This window comes from Aspergillus melleus (genome assembly GCF_016097325.1).
Source record: "Aspergillus melleus strain CBS 546.65 chromosome Unknown contig4, whole genome shotgun sequence".
In the NCBI taxonomy this organism is placed as follows: Eukaryota; Fungi; Ascomycota; class Eurotiomycetes; order Eurotiales; family Aspergillaceae; genus Aspergillus; species Aspergillus melleus.
The window spans coordinates 4,669,978-4,680,979 of NW_025763373.1; the positions used below are offsets into that span (position 1 = coordinate 4,669,978).

At 49.3% G+C, this 11,002-nt stretch overlaps 4 protein-coding genes across 4 annotated transcripts; 1 reads left to right on the forward strand and 3 right to left on the reverse strand.

Moving 5' to 3' along the window:
• Nucleotides 1–2,209: 2,209 nt before the first annotated feature.
• On the forward strand, nt 2,210–2,548 carry LDX57_008380 (uncharacterized protein; the record flags this gene model as incomplete). Its single annotated transcript, XM_046090104.1, has 1 exon — nt 2,210–2,548. Exon 1 carries the CDS (start codon nt 2,306–2,308, stop codon nt 2,546–2,548), a length of 243 nt encoding a protein of 80 aa, XP_045946076.1. The 5' UTR covers nt 2,210–2,305.
• An 851-nt stretch (nt 2,549–3,399) lies between these two features.
• On the reverse strand, nt 3,400–5,058 carry LDX57_008381 (uncharacterized protein; the record flags this gene model as incomplete). The annotated part of the gene is made up of 1 exon (XM_046090105.1): nt 3,400–5,058. The coding sequence occupies one exon, from the start codon at nt 5,056–5,058 to the stop codon at nt 3,400–3,402; it is 1,659 nt and encodes a 552-aa protein (XP_045946077.1).
• A 2,708-nt stretch (nt 5,059–7,766) lies between these two features.
• On the reverse strand, nt 7,767–8,708 carry LDX57_008382 (beta-galactosidase small subunit; the record flags this gene model as incomplete). The annotated part of the gene is made up of 1 exon (XM_046090106.1): nt 7,767–8,708. One exon carries the CDS (start codon nt 8,706–8,708, stop codon nt 7,767–7,769), a length of 942 nt encoding a protein of 313 aa, XP_045946078.1.
• A 219-nt stretch (nt 8,709–8,927) lies between these two features.
• On the reverse strand, nt 8,928–10,937 carry LDX57_008383 (uncharacterized protein; the record flags this gene model as incomplete). Its single annotated transcript, XM_046090107.1, has 1 exon — nt 8,928–10,937. One exon carries the CDS (start codon nt 10,935–10,937, stop codon nt 8,961–8,963), a length of 1,977 nt encoding a protein of 658 aa, XP_045946079.1. The 3' UTR covers nt 8,928–8,960.
• Nucleotides 10,938–11,002: the final 65 nt, after the last annotated feature.

Sequence of the window (11,002 nt, forward strand, 5' to 3'; positions counted from 1 at the left end):
GGCTCCTGTGCTATTTTGTTGTTGCTAACATTGATGGGCATAGCCCTCGCCATTCAGCCCTTCATCTGGATTAGGGGAGCTGTCTTGAATTGTGAATGTGTGCTAGGTATATGATCAAACTCTATTTTTTATACCGCGTTCAAAAAGTTAAAAGAAAGTAGCTTGAAAAGAGAAACAAAATGAAGACTTTTTTTCTGTGAAAAAAGACTTTAGATAAGCACAATCAGCGAAGGGGAAGGGCGTCCCCTGGAAGGTCATCTCCCAGCAATGGAGCTTTCCATTCTTTTAACCTTTTCTCATCCCAAATAGCATAACACCATTCCCAGTCCTCATCAAGGTCTCGCATGGGGTTCACGGAGTTCTCAAGAATATCCCCCTCGTCGTGGGGTAGTAGCCATGCTTTCTTCCAACCAACAGTAGGCTGATCAAGAGGAGGCAAAGTAGACCAGAACTGTTCGAAATCCCGACACTCATGCCGATCCGCTGGAAAAATGGATGGGAACTGAATATGTCGCGAAATGTCGATCCCATATCCAATGAATGGCCCTGTCCAGTAGCCTCTGGTATTGGCGCAAATGATATTGCGTCGAGAGAGCCTATCAGTGTGTAGAACACGATATAAAAATTCAAGTCCTAATCCTGCCAGGCCTTCACAGTGTTGGTTAAAATGGACGAGGTCTATTTCTGACTGAATTTCACAACAGTCAGGTGGTCTTTGTTCTTGAGGTAGAATGTCCCAAAAGAACCTGCATGGTGTGTTCATGCTGAGTTGTCGCAAGTCATCTGCTATCTCCTGAGAAATACCGTTGAACTTCGAAACAAAGTAATTTAACACGCTACCCATTTCGCCGTGTTCCCAAAGCGTCATTGTGCCATAAAAAGCCGATATAGCTCCTCGCGAAACTGCCAAGGCTGCATTTGCTCATCTGGGCCCGGGGTTCGCCATTCTGTCCATTTGAAATCTCGGCATATGTCACAATTTACATTCAAGCACTTGATGGGGTCCCCGAACATGTTCTTTAGTATTTGTAATCGACAAGCTGCCCTTAGGAAGCGTTGTTTTTCAGAACGCGACAATTGCAAAGGCAGGAATTCGCTTTCCCATTGCGCAGGCTGAATCCGTGGCGGCCTCAATGCGTTGATTGAAAAATCATCGAGAAAGAAAGATAGCTTCTGGTGAAAATGAAGCAGGCTTATGACTTCCTCCAGAGTATCGGGCTCGTCTATTCGACTCAACGAGGTTTGACTGAGGTCACGAATCTCATCTCTGCGGAGCCATCTGTCCAGCAAGGAAATCACATTGTCCCTATGGTAGGCAAAATGTATGCCTTTTGACGGAATGGAAGTGAGCGCCTCGGCCATATCGAGAAATCCGCTATATTGCTGTCCCACAGTCTTTTCAAGCAGTGCGTGGCGCACTATAAGATATGTCTGGTGATATTCTGGCGATGAAAGCACAAGGGATCTGAGCGTATCGCTGTCCGGGACTTGAAACAGAATAATAATTTTGAGCTCGATGGGAAGGCCATCGAGAGTTGGCTCAGCCTATACGAAATTTTAACTCAATACCATTTGAATGGGTGATCTAGACTCACCATTTTTGATGAAGCTGCAGGAGAAAGACGTTGGAGGGGAGGATGATGAGGGCGTGTAGAACTGTTAATCCTGCCGAGGCTGAAGCGCCCTTACATAAGGGGGGTTCAACCATCTTAGCATGAAACAGAAAGAACAGCTACCTAGAAGATGCAATGCATAGGCGTGTGATGGGAAACCGAGCGGCTACCAACCGGACGCTATCCCCCAATCATTCGGCGGTAATCACTATTTTTTACCAATCCACGCTAAACCGTCCGCCTTCTTGATGCCTTTCGTTTTTGCTACGACGTATGTACCTAGTATTCTATATTTGGTCTATTTTGATACCCCGGCGCCTATTAGGTTTCATTCTTGTTTTATTGGACCGGGGAACAAAAACTTCGGCATCTAGACCATCTCTATCGAGGCGATGCAACGGTCACAAAAGCCTCTGATTCTGGATTGCCGCCCAAGATGCGTCAAGGTAGTATATTCTTGGACGATAACAGGGCGTCTCGCGCAATGCTCCAGGAACTGTTCGTTTCATGGCCGCTGCGGCCAAGAGATGACCATAGTCGGCGGCACCTCGTGAGATGTCTATATAATCCTCTGTGGTCCTCATCTGTCTCTGTTCATCAGCTCAGAATTGTGTGAATCATCTTTTCCTTGACTGCAAAGTTCGAATTCGTCCATATATCATTGCTACCTAGTCCCCTGTCTTGCCTTGACAATGCCGACGCGCCGAATCAATGTCAAGGACATGGCCCCATCTCGTGGCACTGAGGACGAGGCCTACGTATACAGCAACTTTGCCAATTTGTCTTTGGCGGACGAGCGTATACCGGGGAGATCCTACCGCCCCGGAGATTATTATTCGTCCTCCGAGCCCAAATATGACTCCCGAGGGTCAGGCCGCACTTATGCCCGGGGTCGCCGGTTTGGAGGTACCTACCTGACTATTGACTGCACATAAGCCACACGCCGGCCGGTTAGTAGTTGGGTGGGTGACCACCAGCGAATCCCGGCTGTTGTATGTTTTTGTTTTTGATCTATGCTCTCTTGATCATTTCGTAGACAGTTCCTGTCTGCCCTGTCGCGGTCCAGCCCGGGTGTGCGTTGGGTGAAATTATAGGAAAGCATCAACTTCGCAGATTGCTGCCCAGTAAACTATGGCGGGTCCACTCCGGAGACCCCATACGTGCAGAGACGTACCTTACTATCGGTAACTCAGAGAGTAAAGTAGGTTGAATTATTGGTGAGGAGGGCCGGAGCGCCTAGTACCAGGTGAGTAAGGCAACGGGTCAGATGGACGGCGATATTCGCATAAGTCCTTTGGTGGACCATGTTCATGTAATCTAAGGACACACTGGATCAGTAATAGCCACCCCGTATACGTAAGAAGGGTACAAGGACCGCCGTAAGAACCAACACTAAACATGCCAGACAACGAACTGAATGATCCAGAAGATAGCATTTAGCGAGCCTATTATACAAACGTATTTTATTTTAAATAGTATACAGTCCTAAGTCAGCTCTCAGCGTCTGGCCCACCTGTCTTTCCTCGGAGCCAAAACATTAATGTAATCTCCGCGCAGCGTCAGGGGCCCTGACTGTCCCCTCGTCTTTGCCCTCCGAAACACAGGTTTGTTTAACATATCAGGGGCAGTTTAGAAGTGGGAACGATAGTTTATCGAGTATTCTGCCAACTGAAAAGCGGACCCAAGTGGAGTAAGGAAAGTCGCCAACATCACTAGTACCTAGGTTTGACAACATGGGGACGGGCATCCTGGGCTAGAATACGCGCAGCAGCAGCCTCTGCAACAATCATGATGGTGCTCTGGATGTTACCGGTAGGCAGATCAGGGTGGATACTACCATCGACGACATACTGTAGGCATTGCGATTAGCTTGCATTTCGAAGAGGAGAATGAGAGAATGAAAATTTACCAGATTGTCCATGCCGTAAACCTTGGTGTTAGTATCCACAACAGAGGAGCCACCGTGAAGACCACTATCGGTACCCATCTTAGCGGTGCTTGTGTAATGAATGCCAACAGTCATGGCATCGATAATCGCCGAAGCGTTAAGGTTGGTGATCAATTGAAGACCGGTTCCGGGGGCAGTGATGTCGTTGATCATCTGCTGGACAAACGCGCGGGCCGCGACCTTGTCCTCCTGGGTCTGCAAGTAAGGAGACTGTTCAAAGACAGTCTTCTGGGTCGTGTCAATGCCCAGAACTCCGGTAGAGGTGGCGCCATGTGTCATGTAGGCGGTGATGTCAAGTTTAGAGTTAGCATTGGGAGCACAAGAACCTTGGTAGTAGCGAGTCTGTCCGTCGATTTCGTTGCTGGTGAAGAAGATCATGCGGTGCTTGCCCTGGGTCAGAAGACCGTTTCCTTGGCGGTAAAGTGCGATGTCGTTATAGTCGGTGCCATTCAGGATGCGGTCATAGTTGGGAATGCCAAAAGAGCCGTTGGTCTGGACGGAGATAGGGAAGATGGGGTGATCACGAAGGCCAACACCAACGGGCAGGTCGAGCCACTGCTCCTCTGAAGGAACGTTGATACCGCCCTTCTGGGCGTTTTCGATCTGCTTCTTAGGTCCGATTCCAGAGTTGAAGAGAAGACGAGGGGTGGAGAGAGCACCGGCAGCAAGCACGACACGGCCATTCGGAGCAAGGGGAACGATTTCAGTCTTGCCGGAAGCGAGCTGCAGTTCGACACCGGTCACCTTGCTACCATCACGCACAACACGAAGCACCTTAGCACGGAGGCGCAGCGAGAAGTTCTCGTTCTTCTGGACCAGAGGCAGGTAGGTGCGAACGGGGCCAGCACGCTTCTGGTCCTTGAGGTTCCAAGCCGGATAGCTATAGGCTTGGTACTTCTCGTTAGGCTGGGCGCTCATGTCAACAGACTTCCAACCAATGTTGCTGAAAAAGTTGGAGAGAACGGTGTAGAGGCCCTGGTCGTAACGTTTGCCATCAGCAGAAGGCAGAGTGCTACCAGGGTTGCGCTGGTAAAGCCGCTCTGCCGCAGGCTTGAGGTCGTTCCACTTCCATCCCGTAGGCCAGTTGTTGTTATCATCGAAGTCGTGCTCGGGAGGGTGCACGAAGACCATATAGTTCAGGGTTACTCCGCCACCTAAGACACAGGCGGCAGTTCCCTCGGTATCGGTGCAAATGTACTCATTCCACTGATTAGTGTTTCCAATATCCGCAGACAGGCCAGGTAAATCAATTGGCGTCAGAGCGTGATTCCAGGGCAGAGTCTCGTTCGCTCCGGTTTCAACGGTTGGACCAACACCACGTTCAAGTAGGAGGACCTTCTTGCCAGCCTCAACAAATCGCTCCGCGGTGATGATACCTGCAGGTCCTCCGCCGACAACAATGTAATCGTAGGATTGATTTCTGGAGCTGGACGCCGCAGTAAAGCCACCAAGAGTAGCAACTAGGACTGCTTGGTAGCCTGCCTGGAGAAACCGCATATTGTTGGATACAGGACTGGTCCCAGAGAAATCACAAAGTATCTTAGATCCTTCCGAGAGTTTTGGAACTTCGGGGACGGTGGGAGTTTATGTCTCCCTGTAATCATACATTCTCCACATATAGTTGCTCGGCTGATGAAACCAGGGTTCATATCTCGGTGTGATATTCCCTCATCGAATTTTCTAGCTTCATCAGATAAGTGCCTCTACACTCTGACAAGAACGCTGTTGCCGAGTCAGGTGGGGAATAAGAAAACCCCCTTAATGGATTTCACTGCATACTAAGTGGACCTCCTAAGCTCCGGGGGTCGCGGGTCGCCAATTATATGACGACACTGGTACGGATATAACAGATTTTTGCCTGACAAGACCAGCGATATGCCCAACAAGACGTCAATGACGCAGACTAGGACCTCTAGTAAAACTGATTCCAAGAATTATTGGAAAACCCACACGGAAATCCGAAGTCCCGGAAGAGGCGGGTCATCAAGATATAGAAAAACTGGTACGCGGATAGGATTTGACCGTTTGTCCCCACTGAGAAAATTCAGTTCAAAATTACTACGCAACGACATGCTTGGTAAGAAGTTAATAATGCTGGGTAAGTCTTTAGGCGTAATTAAGGCTTAGAAACCGTTATTAATATTTTACTAAAATTTCCTCTGTCCTAAGCGAACGTCGCATCTGGTATGGTAGCTTTATGAGTGTCTGTGAAGAATATTTTCCAAAGTTCAAACAATGAACCAGCCACCGAAGGGAAAAGTTATAAAGATAACTTTGAAAACCCAAAGCATATCGTCACTGTGAACCAAACAACATATGCAATGAAATTGTCATTGCAGCATGAACTACTACAAAACATGAATCTCCGGTTTTAACTTTGACCTAACATGAGTCAATTCGTCATGATCTTGCTATAGACATGTCGTAAAGCCTACTTCCGAATATATATATACCGCAGTGCCTGGCTAGGCAGGAGAAAATATCCGAATAGAATAACCGCGTGTAGTAGCCCTTGAAGAGAGGATCTCGTATAAATCAGTGAATTAGGTTGAGACGAGGAGTTGGAAACAGGTTGAAGAAGACTACATCAGCGCTTACTACTCTAGATAGTTAAATAGAGATCAGAGAGAGCGCATAAGGCTTCATAAAGAAGTGGAGGAAGTTCCTTTTTGGCGCTAGTGCGCTCGGGCCGTTAGGACCAATCGTCCTCGACACTCCGACTCTTAATTAGTTAACTATGTCAGCTGAAGAAGCGGATAGGTGATGGCCCTCGATTGATAAGTGCAATCCTCGATTCTCCACCCCTTCGATTCACATTGTCCCTTGATTCCTCTCAAGGACAGTCGCACTCTCACATTGCCAGACACCACGCCGTTGGGGTGACCAACTTCATCTTAGTACGAAGCAAATATATAGTCTCTTGATGCACGATGCTGGAACATGAGAAAGCACAATATCGGGACTTTGTTCTAAACCAAATCCACTGTGTCTTGAAAGGCGCCCTCAAAGATCATGCACCAATGTGAATTGTCGGCCACAAACCTACTATTGTCCTAAACCCGAAGGACTATCTAGCATCAATTCAGCCTTTTATCACAAGCATACAGGACTCTGTGGGTTTTTACTGCGCCGGTGCGAAGACTAGGTTTCTAGCCGCTGAAATACATTCGCGATATTCCTTTTTCGTGGTCGACATCAACAATCACGAATATAACTACGAGACAGCTCACCAAGATACTACAATCACCCCTGTCTACATTCTCCGGCTGTCAAAACAACCCAAATTTCCAAGAGACCACAAGCGGGATCAGTACCTGGCTCAGAGGCTTGCCAACATGCACCGCGGCCATGGGAACAACCCATTGCCTCTGCTCGACAACTTCACGCAGCATATCGAATATGAATCCCCGCGCGGTCTTCGGTCTTGATATCCGTCTCACGCTGACTTTGTGCTCGAGGTTGCCTTACTGTACATGCTATTGGTTAATGCAGGCCGCACTGCGTTAATAGCTTTTGGACACTGCCTCATTTCTTGTGTCGCTGTGGGGCTAGCTGCGTTTGGTTGGAATCACACGAGTGATACCCCTTGACTGCTGTTCTCGAGCGCGAATATCGTGTTATGATTGTTTATTTGACTAGCTGTCAAATGTCAAATTTACAAGCCTATCTCTATCTTATATGTGTCGGGCCCTATTTCTTGGCTATTTCCTTTCTTCTTGACGCCGAACTCTTAAGGCATTATTCTGTCCTGCTATAATTTTACTTCCTTCCTGGGAATGTCAGCAGAACTGATCATGAAGCCTTCACCGGAAAGCCCGTTATGGGAGGCTACGGTACTGGTTTGGCTGAATGTGACAATTACCTGGACGACAGGGAACATATTATTCACGACGTTGAATCTGTACTCACCTTTCCCTGGTACTCCTTTACCTTATTGAGATGGAAGGAGGCATAGTGGGGTTCAGTATCATAGAACATGCACTTGCCTGCATTGAATCTGGTTATGTTCATCGCCGATCCAGTTGGAATTATCGTCTTTAAGCAGACTCCCTGCTACCCTCTGCTTCTCCCCTCACCAGGGACGCGGAGCACAACAATGCTATAGAATACGAACAATGGACGCCGAAGCCGGGCCTACTTAAGGACTTATAGCATATTGTGCTTTATCCTAAGCTTTCTCGGTCTCGAAGCTACACTTTTCCATCCTAATCAATCAACTTCAAATCAACCGTAAACTCAAAAAAGCCAGTATACAACCGATGATGCTCGAAAGGAGGAGGGCCGCAAGATCCCGACCCAAGTCCATGATGTGCATAATCCAGGCTCAGCAGCAGATTATCACACTCTATGAGTTCATGCGGATGTCTCGCCCGATCTAGCTCCTGCGGCGTATGTCTTCTCGCTGTAAGGTTAAAAGGCCTGTGCTCCATCCTTGCTTCGAGGATCGGAGCACCGTTGATTCCGTCTTCACCCTCAAGTCGTACCCAGGATACCTCCCCGCGACTGCCGTTTTCCTGCGGGACCTCGTACGGGATTTGCAGCTCGTCTATTGTTGTACTGTAGAGCCCGATTCGTCCAGCTTCCTTCTTGTCGCAATATCCCTCGCCCGGCCCCTTGCCAAACCAGGTGATGCGGTTGTACGGCTTAGAGAGTTTAAGATCCAGCCCAATTCGCGGGAGCACATGAGGATGTGGCGAGGCAGACTCCCGACGTTCCAGATCACCCTCGACATGAACCGAAACGGCGCTGAGAGATAAGGAGAAGGTATACTCGAGCGTTGCTCGGATAGCCCAGGTCAGCGTTGGAGGGGCGACTCGCACCTCCGTCGTGACCGTAATGCCTACATCGTGCGAGGTGTCGCTTCGCTTCTTCTCCCAAGTGGCATTGACGACGCTCGAGCGAGCCCAGTCCAACATGCAGACCGTCCATTCGGCACCATTTCCACCAAACCCAAGATCGTTAGAGGTCATGGCGCGGTAGATGCTCAGCTCTGGACCATTTTCCACTGCCACGCCAGATGGTGATGTCCATTTGAAGCCACCACGAACTAGATCGAAGACAATCTGTGCGGTACTGTCTTGTGCTGAGAGGACCAGTCGCCCGGGGGTTGCGTGAATATTCGGGGACTCGTTCACTTGTGTATGCATTGGTGGTCTGGTTGGGATGCAGCTTGCTACTTTACTTGATGCTGGGACATGCATCTGGGCCCAGGCGACTTCATGTCCGGTTGGTGCCCATGCTGTCTGGTTTTTTAGGTTGAATGACAGATTCACCCAAGTGTCCTGGGTGGCGTGCACCTCAAGAAAGTCAAGACACTCCGGTGGTAGCTGCAATATGCCTGTCGAATTAGGAGCAATAGAAGGAAGCTGTAGAGATTTCGACTCGGTGGGCTCCTTGTCTCAAACAGTCACACTCCAGACACCAACAAGGTGAGACAGGTCCGAAAAGAAATAGTGACTCCTGAGTGCCACCTCGCCTGTCTCGCGATTGAAACCCTCTATGGTGACCGGCTCAATTACCTTCTTGTACTCGGCCATCCCCAGACTCGGGGTGTGATCAGATCGCAGGAGCCCATCCATGATAAAGTCAGCATCGTTCAGCTTGTCACCAAAGTCCCCCCCCCCCCACCCGTAGTACGGTGTTCCATCTCCAGTCTTGGTCAAGAGCCCATGACTTGCGAATTGCCAGATGAAGCCACCCTGCAGTGCCTTCTCGCTGCGAAAGATGTCGATATAGTCTTTCAAACCACCGGGGCCATTTCCCATGGCATGGGCATATTCGCAGAGGATCAACGGACGATCGGTATGTTTAGCTGCCCGCTCCTTCAGATCGTCTATTGTGTGATACATGGAGCTATAAAAATCGGCCGTGACAGCCTCCTGGTCTGCCTCGTAGTGGACCGGCCTTGTCGGATCACGCTTCTTTGTCCAGTGGTACATAGCTGCAAGATTCTGCCCGTAGAACGCCTCGTTACCCAGAGACCAGATGATCGTCGACGTTGAGTTTTTATATCGCTCGACAAGCTGCACCGCTCGATCCATGTACGCTTCCTTCCATTCTGGATTATCCGATGTCCATGGCCGACTCTCGACATACACCTGTTCGCGGAACTCAACTCGAGTCATCTGAACTCCCGGTGTTATCCCTGTCCCTGCCAGTCGAGCACGCTCCGGCTTATAGAAGCCATGGCATTCGAGGTCTGCTTCATTGATAATATACAGGCCGAGCTCGTCGGCAACCTCGTACATGCGTGGGTCGTTGGGGTAGTGGGATGTACGGACTGCGTTGATATTGTTCTGCTTCATGATAATTAGATCGCGCCGCATAAAATGGTATGGCACTGTGCGGCCAAGCAGGGGATGGTGTTCGTGACGGTTGACGCCATAGAATATAATGAGTTGACCATTAAGGAGTATGTTCCCGTTTCGGACTTCGACGCGTCTAATGCCGATGCGTTGTGGAATCACTTGAGTCCCACAGGATAGAAAGACGGTGTATAGGGCAGGTTGCTCAGCGGACCAAAGCTTGAGGTCTTTCCCAGAGGCCTGAATCGTTAACGCTTTATCACGGCCGGTGGTTTCACCGAGAAGATTTCCGTCCGGCGAGATAAGCTTGAAAGTGACCGGATCTGCGTTCCCATGCGTCTCAATTGTTGCAGTAACATCGGCTTGCGTGAACGTATCATCTAGACTGGTGTCAATTGTAAAGTCAGATATCCCTTCACGTGGGAAGGCGATTAAGTATACATCGCGAAAAATGCCTGAAAGCCACCATTGATCCTGATCCTCGATGTAAGTCCCATCACAGTATTTATACACGCGTACGGCAACTGTGTTGATAGCAACTCTTTCTTCTTTCAACAAGCTGGTAATGTCGAACTCAGCAGCGTTGCGACTCCCCTGGCTATATCCCACCTGAGTGCCGTTGATCCAGACATGATACGCACTGTCGACCCCTTCAAATCGCAACCTCACGTTGTGATTCTCCAAATTCCAAGAATCGGGCACGGTGAACTTTCTCCAGTACGACCCCGTCTCATTCTCTAGCGGTACATTGGGCGGATCCACAGGAAATGGATAATTCACATTCGTATACTGCGGATGTCCATACCCCTGCAACTGCCACATCCCCGGGACGGTAATATCATCCCATAACTCGGGGTTGTCTATGTCCCAGTCTGGGGCTTCGAAGGGTGAGAGCGCATAGTGGAATTTCCATGCGCCATTCAGGGTCCGGTAGAGCGCACTGTTTTCACGGTTGAACGTCAGTGCGGACGCTTCGTCGGTGTAGTTGTAGAAGTGCGCTCGGGCGGGCAGACGATTGCGCTGCAGCACAGACAGGTTGTTCCAGTCTTGTTTCTCTTTGAAGAGTGACATTTTCTCGAGAAAAGTGAAAGAGATACAGGAGAGGGATACGCGAGAGGGAGGGGGATTTTAACCCG